The sequence below is a fragment of the Lissotriton vulgaris genome, chromosome 8 (genome assembly GCF_964263255.1).
Source record: "Lissotriton vulgaris chromosome 8, aLisVul1.2, whole genome shotgun sequence".
NCBI classification, from domain to species: Eukaryota; Metazoa; Chordata; class Amphibia; order Caudata; family Salamandridae; genus Lissotriton; species Lissotriton vulgaris.
Window position 1 is genome coordinate 41,182,707 of NC_141696.1, and position 15,732 is coordinate 41,198,438.

General features: G+C 41.0%; 1 protein-coding gene across 1 annotated transcript in view; it reads right to left on the bottom strand.

The window, feature by feature from the left end:
* Nucleotides 1–15,732, bottom strand: part of LOC147693343 (vomeronasal type-2 receptor 26-like) — a 196,264-nt gene that overhangs the window by 48,150 nt on the left and 132,382 nt on the right. The window contains exon 6 of the mRNA XM_086935942.1: nucleotides 11,655–11,882. Within this exon, the coding sequence (XP_086792068.1) occupies nucleotides 11,655–11,882 (228 nt within the window). The remainder of the gene's footprint in view (nucleotides 1–11,654; nucleotides 11,883–15,732) is intronic.

Below are 15,732 nucleotides of genomic sequence, written 5' to 3' on the forward strand. Positions count from 1 at the left end.
CGCATGAAAATGGCATTTTGCCGATTTTTGTAAAAGTTTAAAAACGTGAAAAGGAAGCAGGGAAGAGACTCCTTGACCCCCAAGGCCTTCACAGGAGGCCCCTGAAGGATCCAGAAGGGCAAAAATTCCCCCCCCCAAAAAAAACACGCGAGGTGCGCGCACGTTGCGCGCACCCTCGAGGCAGAAGTCACTCAAAAACAATAGTGGAGAACGTGAAAAGGGGGCACGGTAGAGACTCCCTGACCCTCTAGGCCTTTTCATGGGGTCCCTGAAGGACCACAAAGGCCCAAAAAAACATGTATCTTTAAAAAAAATACATTTGCGGGTGTGCGCACGTTGAAAAAAATCACCAAAAAAGTGTTTATTGTTGATTAAAGATGTAGACTATGCTGTTCAACTTTAACCAAATCTTAAAAATTAGCTGTGCCATTGCATATTACTAGATACAGTCAATCTATTATAATATACAAAGGCAGTTTGTGAGAAAAAAAATATAAAAATTTAAAAATTGATACTGAAATTAGCATGTTAAAAACTCACCGAAAAAACCATATGTTACAGACCTGATATAGTTAGAAATTAGTATTTAAAAAACCTTACAAATTCACTGAAAAAAACAAAGGTTTAACATACGTTATAGTTACAAATTAACATTTAAAAAACCTTGCAAATTCACTGAAAAAACAATAGGTTTGACACATGTTATAGTTAGAAATTAGCATTTAAAAAACCTTAGAAATTCACTGAAAAAAACATACTTTTGACACATGTTAAAGATAGAAATTAACATGTAAAAAAACCTTGCAAATTCACTGAAAAAACCATAGGTTTGACACACCTTATAGTTAGAAATTAGCATTTAAAAAACCTTAGAAATTCACTGAAAAAACCATAGATTTCACACACGTTATAGTTAGGAACTAGCATTTAAATAACCTTTGAAATTCACTGAAAAAACCATAGGTTTCACACCAGTTATAGTTAGCTGGTCATTTTACTCATGCAAAACCATTGAAATTCCCCTGTTATAGTTAGTTGTACTCACTTTAACTTGCGCGCCCACAATCCACTGCTGATGATGTCACATATTACATCATTCATGACATGATCCGTGACATCACTGATGACATCACTGATGACATCTCAAATGACATCACTGATGACATCACTGATGACGTCATCCATGTGACAATCAAATACACCTCATCACACACTAGTATAATCTTTCATCACTCACTGTAAAATAGAAAGTGCCATATTAGAAACCATTGACACACCAATAGAAATTTCTAAACACCCACTCACTTATTCATAGAAATATACACACATCTAATAACTTACCTATAGATTCAGTGTTATATGCAGTAAATAATCAAAAGAACACTATCAAATATACTTATACGCCTATTTCAACATAACACACCAGCACACAATGTATTCACTTATAAAGACATTGGGCCCGATTCACAGAACTAATTTAAGACAAAATCCTAAACTTACTACTTTTGGTATTCACAGAAGTTAGGATTTTGTCTTAAGTTTGTCTTAAGACAGACTTAAGGCAAAATCCTAACTTAAGTCTGTCTTAAGTCTGTCTTAAGACAAATTTAAGACAAAATCCTAACTTCTGTGAATACCAAAAGTAGTAAGTTTAGAATTTTGTCTTAAGTTAGTTCTGTAAATTGGCCCCATCCTTCTGACTTATGCAAACAATTGATTATACTTACATTTACTCACCTACACACTTATACAAACACCACTTCATCTATTTATATAGATAGTAACTCATACTTAGTGTGTTATAAAATCACTATTACAAGGATACAGTTATCCATAAAGTGACTCATACAATCACTAAGTCTTAGGCACACTTAATTAGATATAACGTCACTTACACTGCATTTTTTTCAAGTTTAATGGAGATGTACCAATGAGAGAAATATTTCATCACCACCACACCCATAAACATAAACACTCACTGAAACAACTGTTATAACATGTAGTCTTAATCTCATATACATACTGAATGAACTATTCACACATTTGTTGGCAATCACACCCCCCCACCAAACCACATAGACATTCATTTACCCATACAAATACTCAGTTAAGAAACAAATAACAAATATAGTCTTTAACAAAGCAATTAAGACAAAGCAATAAAGACTTTCATACAGTTTAGTAACTACACATTATATATAGTGAGACTCTACAAATTAGTCAAGGAAACAATCAATGACACTGTTACTAAATCCACCATCCACACATTTATATTTATATATCCACTCTTTCTTCAATGCAAATTAGTGTATTTATAATACATATTTAAATATCAAAGCAAACCACATTCACTGGATGATGTCATCAGTGATATCATCAGTGATGTCATTTGAGATGTCATCAGTGATGTCATCAGTGATGTCACTGACCATGTCCTGAATGATGTATTATGTGACATCATCAGCAGTGGATTGCGGGCGCGCGAGTTATAGTGAGTACAACTAACTATAACGGGGGAATTTCAATGGTTTTGACCAGCTAACTATAGCTGGTGTGAAACCTATGTTTTTTTCATTGAATATATTCTTTCCATAGAAAAAGCATTTATTGATTTGTTAATAACTTTGCTGTCGTTTAACAAATCTTTATGAAATATTCCCAAAAGTAGAATTTTTTGGGTCAACTCCTATCTTGAAATTTTGGGGGTGATTTCTCAAGCAGGGGCTGAGAAAAATGGGGGTCCCACAACGTGTCTTCCCCAAGTTAATTTCTATAGGAAATTTTGCGATGAGCTACAGCCCGAAATGCTGAACGGAATTACCCCACATTTGGCAAAAAGGTAGAACTTGGTTCAGAAAGTGACTTTTTTTTAAATGGTGTAAATCCATTCAGTAGGTTTTGAGAAATTCAAAAAATAAGAGTCAAACTATCTATTTCCCATAGGAAATTTTGTGCAAGGCTACAGCTGAAACTACTGCATGAAATTACCCCGAATTTGGCACAAAGGTAGTGTGTGGGTCAGAAAGCGACCTTTTTTTAAATGGTGTAAATCGGTCAGTAGTTGCTGAGAAATTGGAAAAATAAAAGTTTTGATATCTGGGCGGAGCCTAAGTCCAGTGCACGAGCTTCACTGTGATTGGCTGCAAACACTCCAAACCAGGAAGTGTTGGCAGCCATCTTGTGGCTTGGTAGAAGCGAGTCGCTGGAAAACAGAGAAACAAAGGTATAAAACAAGAGAAGGGCTAGGGTAGAAGCACCCTGACCCCCAAGTTCTGCTGAGGGGGTCCCAGTAGGAGCTCCAGAGCCCCAAAAAAATGTTTTTTGTTTTGTTTAAGTCAGCGTAGTTCACGCTGTGGTCGCAGGTTCCCGGGTTTTATTTTAATGAGAGGTCCCAGGGGCATTTCTTAATAAAGAATAGCGGGGCTTGCTAGGGCTGGTGGGGCCTGCTGGGGTCCCCACAGTCTCAGGGCTTCACTCGTGTTGGGAGGGGTTTGCGCGGCCCGCCTCCTGGAGCCCTCCATCTGCTTATAACTTTGACATCGTTTGACGATTCATTGCGAAATTTTCCCAAAAGTTTCTTTTCTTTGATCAGTTATTATCTTGAAAGTTTAAGGGTGATTGGTCAAGGTGGGGGTTAGAAAAAAGGGGAGTCTAAAAATGTGTTTTCTCCATGCATTTTCCATAGGAAACTTTAGACAAGGCTACAGGTAAAAGTGCTGAACGGAATTATGCCAAATTTGGCAGGGAAAAGGGTTGAAGCGCGCTTTTGTTGAAATGGCGTGAATCCGTTCAGTAGTTTTTTAGAAATATCCAATTTTACAGATATCAATGTTTGAGAATTCTGACATCTGATTGATTGTTTGAGGGGTTACGAGCACAAGCTTGCTGCTTATTGGCTGTGAACGGTTGAAATTAGGAAGTGTTGGCAGGCATTTTGTGACTTAGTCCGTCAGCTCGCATCTCTCCGTGTAGAAGTGATCGGGTCTGTAGTTTTACTTCTGTGAGGTAACAATGGCATCTATGCCTGTGTGAGATACTCCTTTCACGCTGGCTCCCCCCACCTCACCAGGTCACGACTATGCCTTTTGGAACCAGTCCGACGGCTCAGCGCTCTGTGAGTCAGTCCGTCGGCATGACTTCCTACACTACCCAAACACCGCTGCACTACTCCAAACACTAAAACTATTCCCACCATGACCTGAAACACTACCCAAACACCTCTGCACTGGGGTAAACTCTAAAACACTACTCCCATGACGATCTCCTACACTACACGAACACCACTGCACAACCCTGACCCGTAAAACGCTATCCCCAGCACAACCCTATACACAATTCAAACTCCACTGCATGATCCTAAACACTAAAACAGTAACCACAGCACAATCCCCTACACTACAAAAACACCACTGCACTGCTGTAAACCCTAAATGTACCCCCAGCTCGATCCACTACACTACCCGAACACCACTGCACTACCCTAAACCATAAAGCACTAGCAGTCCGTTGGATCACAGCTGTGCATTTGGTAGCCAACAGCCCGTAGCTCTCTGTGTGTGAGCCGAGCCCATGGGTGAGGTTGGTCGATGGCCTGCAGGTCTCCCTGTGGTATCCAGATCACAGTTGTAACGCTACAAACTGATATTGGGAATATAAGGCGGCTCTAAAAAGAGACTTTGTGTTTATTAGTTGAAGCTACATATAAGTGTGGATGCACAGCTTCAGGTTATTCAGAATAACTCGATTTCCCTGATCTGTGAAGTGTACTCCATTACTTCTGTTGATATCAGACATATGAAAACGTATGTTGGTATTGTAGATCAATCCAATTCTATGGTCTTTGAGGTATCCAGAGACAGCTTTGTTGACATTCTTGCTTGATTTTTCAATCTGAGGACAAAATTGGTTTGACCAATTCCACTTCTGTATTTGGCATATATTGGAATATACAAAGACAGTTTGAGGCAAAAGCAACATAATTGTCTAAAGGTGTCCTTCTTTAGCATTTCCAAACCTACCCCAGTCAATGTGCCTAGGTTGTTACCACCACCGTGCACAATCATGAGGTCAGGGGTTTGGAGAAGCAAAAAGGTTTTAACCAAAGGGAGCAATTGGTGCCACTTCAATCCTCTTTGTCCAAACCATTTAATGTCCACATTTTGTAAACCTAGGTGTAATTCAATACGCCTCTGTTCTGTATACCTCTTCAACCAGAAAACATAGCTATGTCCTATGATCCACACTAGCATTTTTAAGGTATGGCTGGAAAGTATGGATAGATGTCTGTAGCTCATTCAGTCCGTTCGTAGAATAAGAGATATGATTAAAGATGGGGAACTACTTTTTTTTCTCATACAAAAGGATGACTGATTGGGTGATGAAAATAATTGTTTACTAAAAAGTAGAGTGCATATTAGTTTGTCGAAAAGTATCTTTGTCATTGGTTAATAAAAAGCAATTTGAACGTGGAGTTCATATGATAGGATAACATTTGCTCAGTTCAACCACACCTGTTACTTGCATTTGGAAGGCACTGTTTGAACTTAAAACATTGTGATCTTGTAACCTGCAGGTGTGTTAAGTGTTTGGGAAAATGTTGCAAAAAAATATTAGTAGATTTGAAAAAATTATGAACTTTTAACCTGCAGGAGTCGTAGAATGTTCCAGAAAGTGTGTTGATAGAATACGTTTTATTCAAAACTGTTTATATTGAAAGTTGAAAAATAACCAATAGACAGAAGTTTTGCAATTTGAAAAAATCAAGGGACTATTCTGATTTGTTCTTTACATGTATTTATGTGTGGAGCAACAGGGAAATTGTGTCATTACTGGTTCCATTCTTGATGAGAGAGGTGCATTACATGTACTGTTTGACAAGGAAAGAATTGCATGCGTTTGTGACATTTGGAATCAATTAAGAACTTAAGTTAAATTATACTTAGTGCGGAAATAATGGTGAAGGGGTTAGAGTAGAACATTCATGTGCTATTAATTTAACAGAGATGGAACAAAAACCAGAAATGTTATGTGAAAAATTTGTGGTCTCATTTTTCATACTGAGATGTAGATTTCATATCAGTGAAGATTGGTGTGTTTCTGGGAGGCTTTGGTTGTTAACAAATGGAATTTTTTGGAGAGCGTTTCTTCAGAAGAATTTTTTTTGTAAATGTGTGAGAGATAAAAAATAAATGAAAATGTTCTGTGTATATTTTCAGTACGATTTAGTTCAGATTACTAAAGTAAATGTGATTATTAGTAAAGGTAATTGTCAGAGGGTGTTTGTCTGCTGAATATATGCAGACATTTAAGTGGTCCGGGTCTTGTCAGTACTGAGCTCCCCAATCCATTTAAGACAGTTGCCAAATTTTTCTTTCCACATAAAGCTATTAATATACGTATAGTAAAGGGATGATAGATAACAAGTTTTGGAATTACAATTTTATTTATTCTGCCCAACTCCTATCACCATTTTGTGCTCTTCCTCTAGGAGCTAGTCCACCTGCTCGATAGTGTCCCTCTGTGAATCACTGGTCGGCTGGCTCGCAGCTTTTTGTCTGCGAGCCGTTGGGCCCACAGTTGTACCTTTGCAAGCCATCACTGAAAATATACCGCAGCTGTCTCTCTATGAGTTATTCCCTTCACGTTCCTTCTCTCCACATTACTGTCCCATATGTATGCCTTTGCAAGCCAACAACCCGCATCTTTCCCTATAGCATTAGGCCCGTAGGTGTTCCTGTGCGGGCCGGGTGCTCTTCGAGCCGAAGGGCCGCAGCTGTTCCTGTACAAGTCAGATAGTCAGCCAGGAGCTCTTCCTCTACAACTGAGCTCACCGGCCCACAGCTCCTCCTCTGCAAACCATTGTTCGGCTTGCAGGTCTTTCTCTGCGAGCCAACCTGCAGTTGTATCTCTGCAAGCTAACACTGAAAATATATAGCACATCTCTCTCTCTATCTGCGAGATACCTTTTCACGATCCCTTTCTCTACATCACGGTCTTGCAGCTATCCGTTTGGAAGCTGACGGCACGCACCTCTCTCTAGACCAGTTTTCCCACAGTTTTCTTTTCATGTTTTAAGAGTAGACACTGGTCCATGGACTACTGTTTGCTTTTAAAAAATTGTTTTGACAAAAATTCACAAAGGGGAAGGGGTCCCTTGGGGGCCCCTTTCCATTTACGAATGGGGTACCACCTACTTGAAGTCGGCGGTAAGAAGCAAATGTTTTGTAAACGCATTATGGTCGCAAACCATTCACACATACCATTGAGATTCAGTGAGATTCAGTATTAGGAAGGGACTCCCTAAGCACACACCTTCCTAATAACAAATCACAAACCCAATTTGCTATTGGGTAATAGATTACTAATTCACAATTAGAGCTTTTCACATGTAAAAAAGCCTTTTTGCATTTGGGACTTTGAACCATAAAAAGCCTTTGTACTTAATAATATTAATTCATATTTGTAAAGTGCAAATATATCTCCCCTCAAGGGTTTCAAAATGCTGGGGGTGGTCACGGACATTAAGGGCTAGATGTAGGAGCCCTAATACCAGTCGGTAACGGCCAAATTCGGCCGGTATTAGGGTTTTCTAATGTAGGGGGCCTAATTTTTACCGAATCGGTAAATCCAGATGTAGCTGGCACTTCAAAGAGTGCCACACGCCCTTTAGGAGTCGGTATTTACCACCCAATCCTATTGGGTGGTAAAATACCGAATTCCAGTGTACATGCACATCTGTGCATGTACACCTATGCCATGTGACACACAGACATGCCCTTGGGGCATGTATGTGTGCCACATGGCACAAAAGCCTGCAATTGGGGTGCTACAGGGTGTCAAAGTGACACCCCGTTCCCCCTGCCAGGATTCGGTATTTATCGATTCGGTAAATACCGATTCGGTATTTCCCATTGATTCCTAGGGGCTTCAAGGCCCATAGGAATCAATGGTAAATACCGATTCGGTATTTCCCATTGATTCCTATGGGCTTCAAGGCCCATAGGAATCAATGGGAAATACCGATTCGGTATTTACCAAATCGGTAAATATCGAACCTTACAGAATTTACCTACTCTTAAATACCGAATCGGTATGATTCGGTATTTAAGAGTAGGTAAATCGGAATTACCTACATCGGGCCCTAAGTGAGTTATTTCCCTGAGTCACATGATGCTGAGCTGATCTGCCGCTGGGGATCTAACCGCAGGCCCGCGCTCCAGATCCGGCCGTTGCACCACACCTCTTGCACCTTAGTTAGATGCACAGCCAATTCCCTGCGCATAAACATTGTGCATGAGAAGCACTTGTACAGTGCTCGATTGTTCGATCAGTCCACCTAAATATACAGTGGTGAGTCAAGATCACACAGCGTTGTAGTAGTATTTCACAGTGTTGGTCTGGTATCACAAAACATAGACCCAATATGACACAGTGCTCGTCAATATACAGCAATGACCCGACTTCATGTATCACCCTAACAATGCATATAGTCCCATAGTCCCACAGTTTTGCAACCACTGCCACTATAACACTGTGCAGGCCGAACGTCGCACTCAGTGATGACCAACGTGCACAGTTCTTAATCTGCCACATTCATTCTGAGGACCCTTTGGCATGGTCCAGTGTGGTCAATGCATACAAGCACAGCACTTCAATATGAGCAATGTATTTAATAGAAAATGAGGATGAACCCCTTCAAATAAGGATCACTTAAAAACTGTGGTGTTGAAGCAGGGTGAAGTCAAGGACAGCACAGATATTGATTGCTATGCTATGCAGTGCTGTGTGAGTGTGTGTGTTGAAGTTGCTGTGCAGGAGGTGTCCCTGCAACCTCCTTCCATGATTGTACAGCTATGTGAAGGAGCAATGACCCCACACATTCCAGACACCATTTCTTGGAGGAGATTTATTGGTAATACCTAAGAGTTATGCTATATGTAATTGTAAAACACACTAACATCAGTGTGGGTAAGAGTTAGAGACATAAATCTAAAGGATTTTATTTTCCTGTTAGCTTTTATCTAAATGAAGGTAAAAGCATGGGAGAAAGTTAAAATGTAAATTTAAGCCAAAAGAATTTTGCCTACAGTTGCGAAAAACAGTGGTTCACTGAGGCCAATAGGAGTATTGTAGAGAAAACACTGTAACTCCAATATATTTGAGGACACAGTATATCATAGGCAAGTATTGAGCAGGACACTTTTTAGCATTGTGATGCAATTAATGTATTCATTGCAAAGCATCAATTCATAAAAAATAAGCTTTTTTAAGTAAAAATAACAACATCCAGTGCTCACAGATAAGCGAAAAAATGTGCAGTGGTGAGTGAAAAACATTACAACATGCATTAATTCAAACAACAAGAAACTAAACTCCTTTAGACATATTTTGTTATATAATAAAATAAGGAGTTAGGTTGTTCTATGGTCGACGGTGTTTCAATCGCATATAATTGAGATCATCATCAGGACAGGTGTGTAAGCAGCTAATTTTTAGTGCATGGTTGGCGCCGCCTTGGGGTAGAATTCCTGAGAAATTGAAAAAACATTGAGTCAGTTCAATTTGCAGTGCCCAGCAGGGCCAGCAATCGTATAACAATGTTAATACCATTGTGTACCTTAAAATGTTTACTTAAATAATACTTTGCAATGAAAACATGAATTGTATCACAATACTAAAAGGTGTCCTGCTCTTTTGGAAATGGCCCTTTTGCAGGGTTATCCCCAAACATTTTGCTTCTTCCTCCTATTTTTATTCTGACCTGTTGTTGTTGGCTATATGATTCTGGGCACTTTACCGCTGCTGATCAGCGCTAACGTGCATATGCTGTGTGTGTAAATTGTTATTATGATTAGTTATCCATGATTGGCATATTTGCTTTACCAGTCGGTCCCTAGTAAAGTGCACTGAGTGTGCTAGGGCTGGTAAATCATATGCTACTAGTGGGCTTGCAGCACTGATTATGCCACCCACATGAGTAGCCCTGAAACAAGGTCTCAGGCCTGCCCCTGCAGTCGACTGCCATGTCGACTTGGCAAGGGCACCCACTTGCCAGGCCTTACTTTTCTCTTTTCTTACACATAGGACACCCCTATAGTAGGCCCAAGGTACCCCCTTGGGCAGGGTGCAGTGTATGTGAAAGGTAGGACATGTGCTGGTGTGCTTAACATGTCCTGATAGTGAAATACTGCCAGTTTCGTTTTTCACTATTGAGGCTATCTTGCCCATAGGACAGAATGGGGAATACTTTGTAACATTTTACAAGCATATCTTCCAATAGGAATAATGGAGTCTGGTTTTCCTGAACTGAGAATGTAATAATGATTGGACAGGGCTTAGACAAGACCCACAACACTAAAACAAGATCTGTGCTCCAACATTACACAGTGCTGGCCCAAATCACAACAGTTGCTCAGGATGACACAGAGTTGAGTTGTGAAGACACATTACTGGCCACATAACACCCACTGTGGGTCAACGTCACATAGTACTGAACCCATATGACACACTGCTCTGCAAAAACCAACTAGATGCTGGCCCATGATTGTATAATTCTGGATCAGCATCCCACAGGGCTTAGCTGAAATCATGTACTTGTGGATCAAAATAGCAGTCAAGATCATGCATCACTGATTAAAGGTCACAAATACCCAGATCAAGACAACATACTTCTGGCATATTATTGCCTGTTGCATTGGTGCAAGGTCACACATGCACTGGCTGGGACACAAATGGTTTACTCCATTGCCTATCGTGAATAAGTTCAACCTGGTCAATTAATGAATTGACAATTGTGCAACCAAGGAACCCCACCGAATGCCCCATGTTAATCCTCTCAATTTACACCACTAGAAGGAGGAAGTGATGGCAACGTTTGTGACCACTGGACAGGTCATAGAAAAAAACAACTGCCACTCCCTATTCTGCCACTGCGATTTGAAAGAGAGTGCTCAGACGAGGGACTCAGTTGCAAAGGATGGCCAGGTTTCGCCTTGGATTTGACTCATGCATGGCAGGTAAATCACTGAGCAGTGTTGGAGGTTCTTTGTCAAACATTTTTTATTAACCCCTGGACTGACTTTGGTTCACTCCTATAATATCAACACAGTAGAATATAGATAAGATAACACATCTGAGTGATTGAGGTCTACCAAAGTCCAAGCAAGAGTCAAATGACTTGTTCTGCTGGGTGCTTTATTGGCCCTCAACATTCTGGAAATGTACATTTAAATTGACAAGTGGTGCCTGGAAAGTTGCTTTCCTCAAGGGTGTCAGAAAGAGGAGATGCACTGTCTGGTTTGTTTGTGGAGAGGAGATGACCCTCTACCATTAACAAGGAGAAAGATACAATTGACAGAAGCCTGGTAATGATTATCTTGAGAAAGCCACCAATCCAATGAATTGGGCTAGGATGTTGAGCATTTAGGAATATAGATTAAGTGACAGAATATATTGTATTTCTTAGACTGCCACCATATATATTAATAATGTAGCATCTGTATCCCACCAGCATGACTGTCATTCTATTTCATTGCTGCTTGAAAGCTGATGTGCTTAGTGGCCCAACTCAGATCTGACACTCTGGCTGTACATTGGGGGCAGATCTCTGGTGTGTGCTTACCTGACATATGCCCTGTACACTACTCACGCATTACCTGAGTATGCCCGACACCCCATAGGATGGCACCAGCATTGATACTGATATCTCTGTCGTTTGGTGCGGTTGAGTCTAACGTGCCCACTTTTACCACCCGGAATTCCTCATCTTGAGCTATCTGCACATTCAGGATATTGTAGGTGGCAGGGGCATCTCCATTTACATCGAAGAATATTTCTTCCCCGGTGTGAGTCTTAAAGTAAATGTGTTTCAGGTAGTGAAGGATCTGGAAGAGAACAAGATAATAATTTACACAGCTTGATGCCTATAATAACTTGCAAGTAAATTAAATGAGAGCAAAAAGGGCACTGGCTCCTCAACAGGGATCCTTTTAGTCATATGTTCATCTTCCCTTCCATATTTCATTCTGCTTCTACTGTGCCAGTTGGGACTTTTTTAGCCAGTGTTAAATTTATAATACGTGTGAGTGTGTGTGCTCAAAATATTTCTTAGGAACGTCCACCATTGTCTCTGGCCACTTCTGTTACTGCACCACCCATTAAACTGTGGGCATCATCCACTATCTGCAGCCACTACCACCAGACCCTTGTGAACCTTCAAAATGGTGGGATGAAATACCTTCCGCGAATAGGATCATGTAATAAATCAATCTAGCCCCCCTGTATTGAATTTTACAGCACAAGTTTCTCATATTTAGACATAAAACTGAAATGTTCAAAAGTTACATTAATGAAATATTCCCAGGCGTATGTGATGTGGCAGGTAAGCCTTTCCCCTCCCTGAGGAATATGCACCTATGTATATGGTATTTGTACAGCACAAACCTAACCAATAGGCAGGGTGGCACTGTACATTGTTAAATGCAATATTACATTTAACAACTGACTACTGATGCAGTTGGAGTTTGAGAAGGGAAGTCTACTGTTCCTGTGTTGTGATGTGGTGTTCATTAAAGAACTGTGTCATCAGCTCTTTTCTAAACTGGAACAGGGCTTGGGGCAGAGATGATGGATATGAGATATTGTCTCAGATACTGAGTATATAGAGGAAAGAGGTATTTCCTTTTTTTTTTTTTTGTACTTCTCCATTTCCAGCCTGATTGTGTCCTGGATGCCGATGTACCAAGAGCTCCCAGATATGGTGGCTTACCAGATAAATAGGCTTTGAAGCTACTGCAGTTGGTTTTGTATAGAGTGTGGGTGGCAGGAAGAACAGAAGGGTTTCTTTAGGGTTTAGAAAAATGTGCTGGGGTTCTTAGGGGTTGAGCCGTGGGGCAGGGTTTTGCCACCATCCAGATGCAATAGTCCAAGAGCTTGAACAGTAGATTCAAAGTCCTTTCTAGGAACACATTCACTTTCTTTAGCAGAAAGAACTGGCATCGCTTCATTTTGTTTGTCTTGGTGATGTGCTACTTGAAGGTGAGGTTGATGTCCAGGGTGAATGCAAGTGACCTTGGTAGTTGTGGTTGGATTCAATCCAGGTTCATTTCGCTTACCTAGGTTTGGAGTGAATATTGCTCGTTGGTATTCGTAATTGGAAGAAACTTGCTGTTGTTATGATTAAGCTTCAGGGCGATGATGTACATTTGTAGATGAGGTTCAGGCAGTGTTAAAGACATTAGATCTCTGGAGTGCATGAGCCTTTCATGAAGTGTAGTGTGACATTGGCCTTTTGTGAATCTGCTGTTATTGGTAGGTAGGGTTCAAAACTGCAAATTTATTGTGACTGATCCATCTACACCAGCCCTTTTTATGGTACTGCAGAAAACAGTAATGGCTCAAAGGGCAGATTTAACTGTTCCAACTGTCCTTCTTTTTGACTGTAATAACTTGTTGGATTTGAAATCTTTGTCCCTATTCATTTCAGTTCTTTCCCGAAAGACAGTCTGACACAATTATCTCCAGTAAAAATGATGGGTCAGATTTACAAGAAAGTGACACAGATGTACAGATCAGTCACTTTCTCTGCACCACACTAAAAAACCCTTGCGCCACCATGGATGCACCTTATTTACAATGCGGCACACCATGGCGCAAGGAGTGACAGGATCTGTTGGGTCTAAAGTCACGTATTGCTGGAGTTATGTCCCAAGCATGCCGCAACACCAGCACTGCATTTTGTGGCCTATTGCCACTACAATGCATCACTCCTTACGCCTGCTTTAAGCAGGCATAAGGTTTTGACGCACTGGCGTCCTAGAAGTGATGCAGTGAAATTGTGTAGATTTCACTACATCACTGTTACGAGGCCTTCCTACGAGGGAACACCCACCCTGCATACATTATACCTGACACAGGTATAATGTGACGCAGGACTTTACATCTTGACATAGTCCCCTAAATGCATCACTTTGTAAATTGGCCACATTTTTTACGCCACAGCTGCATCACATAAAAGAATAGTGACACAACAGCGGCGCAAAAGTGTCGCAAGAGGCTTGCAATCTGCCCCTATGTGAACAAAAAATGCAAACCAAAACTGCTACAGGAAGTTTTGCAGCAGTACAGTTTCTTAAGAGGAATGATATGACCTGACCTTGTAAAAGTATCCAGCACTACTACCAACACTGTGTTTACATTTCAATCAAATCAATCACAAGTTTTGTAAAGCGCGACTACTCACCTGAAATGGTCTCAAGGTGCTGGGGGGGAGGTGCGTGGCTCCGGGATTTTACGGTGCTTCGTTGAAGAGCCAGGTCGTGAGCCCCTTCAAGATCTTGGTAACTGAAGGTGTGTGTCGGCTTTGGAGAGGGAGTGTGTTCCATGTCTTTGCCCCAAGGAAGGAGAAGGAGCATCCTCCTGTTATGGTCTTCTTGGTGTGGGGTTCTGTCGCAAGAGGGAGCTGGACTGAGCGGGGAGATCTTTGGGGTGAGTGGAACGCGAGGCGGTGGTTCATGTAGGCTGGTCCTGAGTTGAGGTTGGTGATTTAACAGTAAAGTCTATGGAAATAATGTTCTAAACTGGACTTGGAGTAGGCAGAGGTTTGAGAAATCCGCCATATGTTGATACAAGGTATTTGTTTGAGTATAGAGTGCACACTTCATGAGAAATTCCTTTAAAAATAAATTCTGGCGAAGCAGGCAATACTATTGGTGGAAAGGTTCCATTATTGCCCCTATTTATAAAGGCGGTGAGAAATCTGCTCCCAAAACCTACCATCTAGTTGCTTTAATTGGTAACAAAGCTAAATACTACGTGGGCACCGTACTTGAGGATCTTCAGCTATGGGCACCGGAACAAGGAATTATACCTCTCAACCAAACCGGCTTTGCTAAAAACACTGTAACTTTAACAAATATCTTAACATTGTCAGTACTCATGGACAAAGCATCAACAACAAAAAAGTCACTCTATCTATGTTTCGTAGACTTTAAGGCTACCTTTGAGAACATCGTGAGAGGCAAACTTTATGAAAAGCTGAGAAACTGGAAGATCCTGCAGGTACTGCTAGGCGCACTAATATCCCCTTACACCGACACCTGGGTGCAGGTCAAACTGGGTGATGGCACATGCCTGTCAAGGCGAATTCCAACAACCAAAGGGCCTAAACAGGGCTGAATGCTGTGCTAAATCTATGTAACCTTCATATGGCCGACCTGACGCAGACCGTAGACCATTGCAATGCACATGCTCATGCTCCAAGGTAGGAGGCAAGGCTCTAAACAGCATCCTGTACGCTGATGATGTAGTCTTAATTAGTAACACGCATGTGGTTATGCAACATCTTTTAAACGCACTTCAAAAATACTCCAATACCAATTATTTGGGAAGTAAATCTGAAAAACGAAATCAATGTCCATTCAAAGAAGAGGGGAAAACCCCACCACTGGCACTTAGGGAACAACCAATCACAGAATACAACAAATTACAAATATATAGGGGTAGTATTTGTCAATATAGGCCAGTTGACAAATAAGCTAGAGTCAATTAAAAGGAAAGGAGCTGCCCTTGTGACAAGCTGAAGCAAATAAAAACCCAGCTCACGGGCCCGAGGCTCTCTCCACTTCTTCAGATTGCGCAAGCCAAAATCCTGCCCGCGATCACATACGGCAGTGAAGCGTTAAAAGGAAAAGGTGCCCACTCCCTGGACAGGGCTCGACAAATCCACTCAACCGC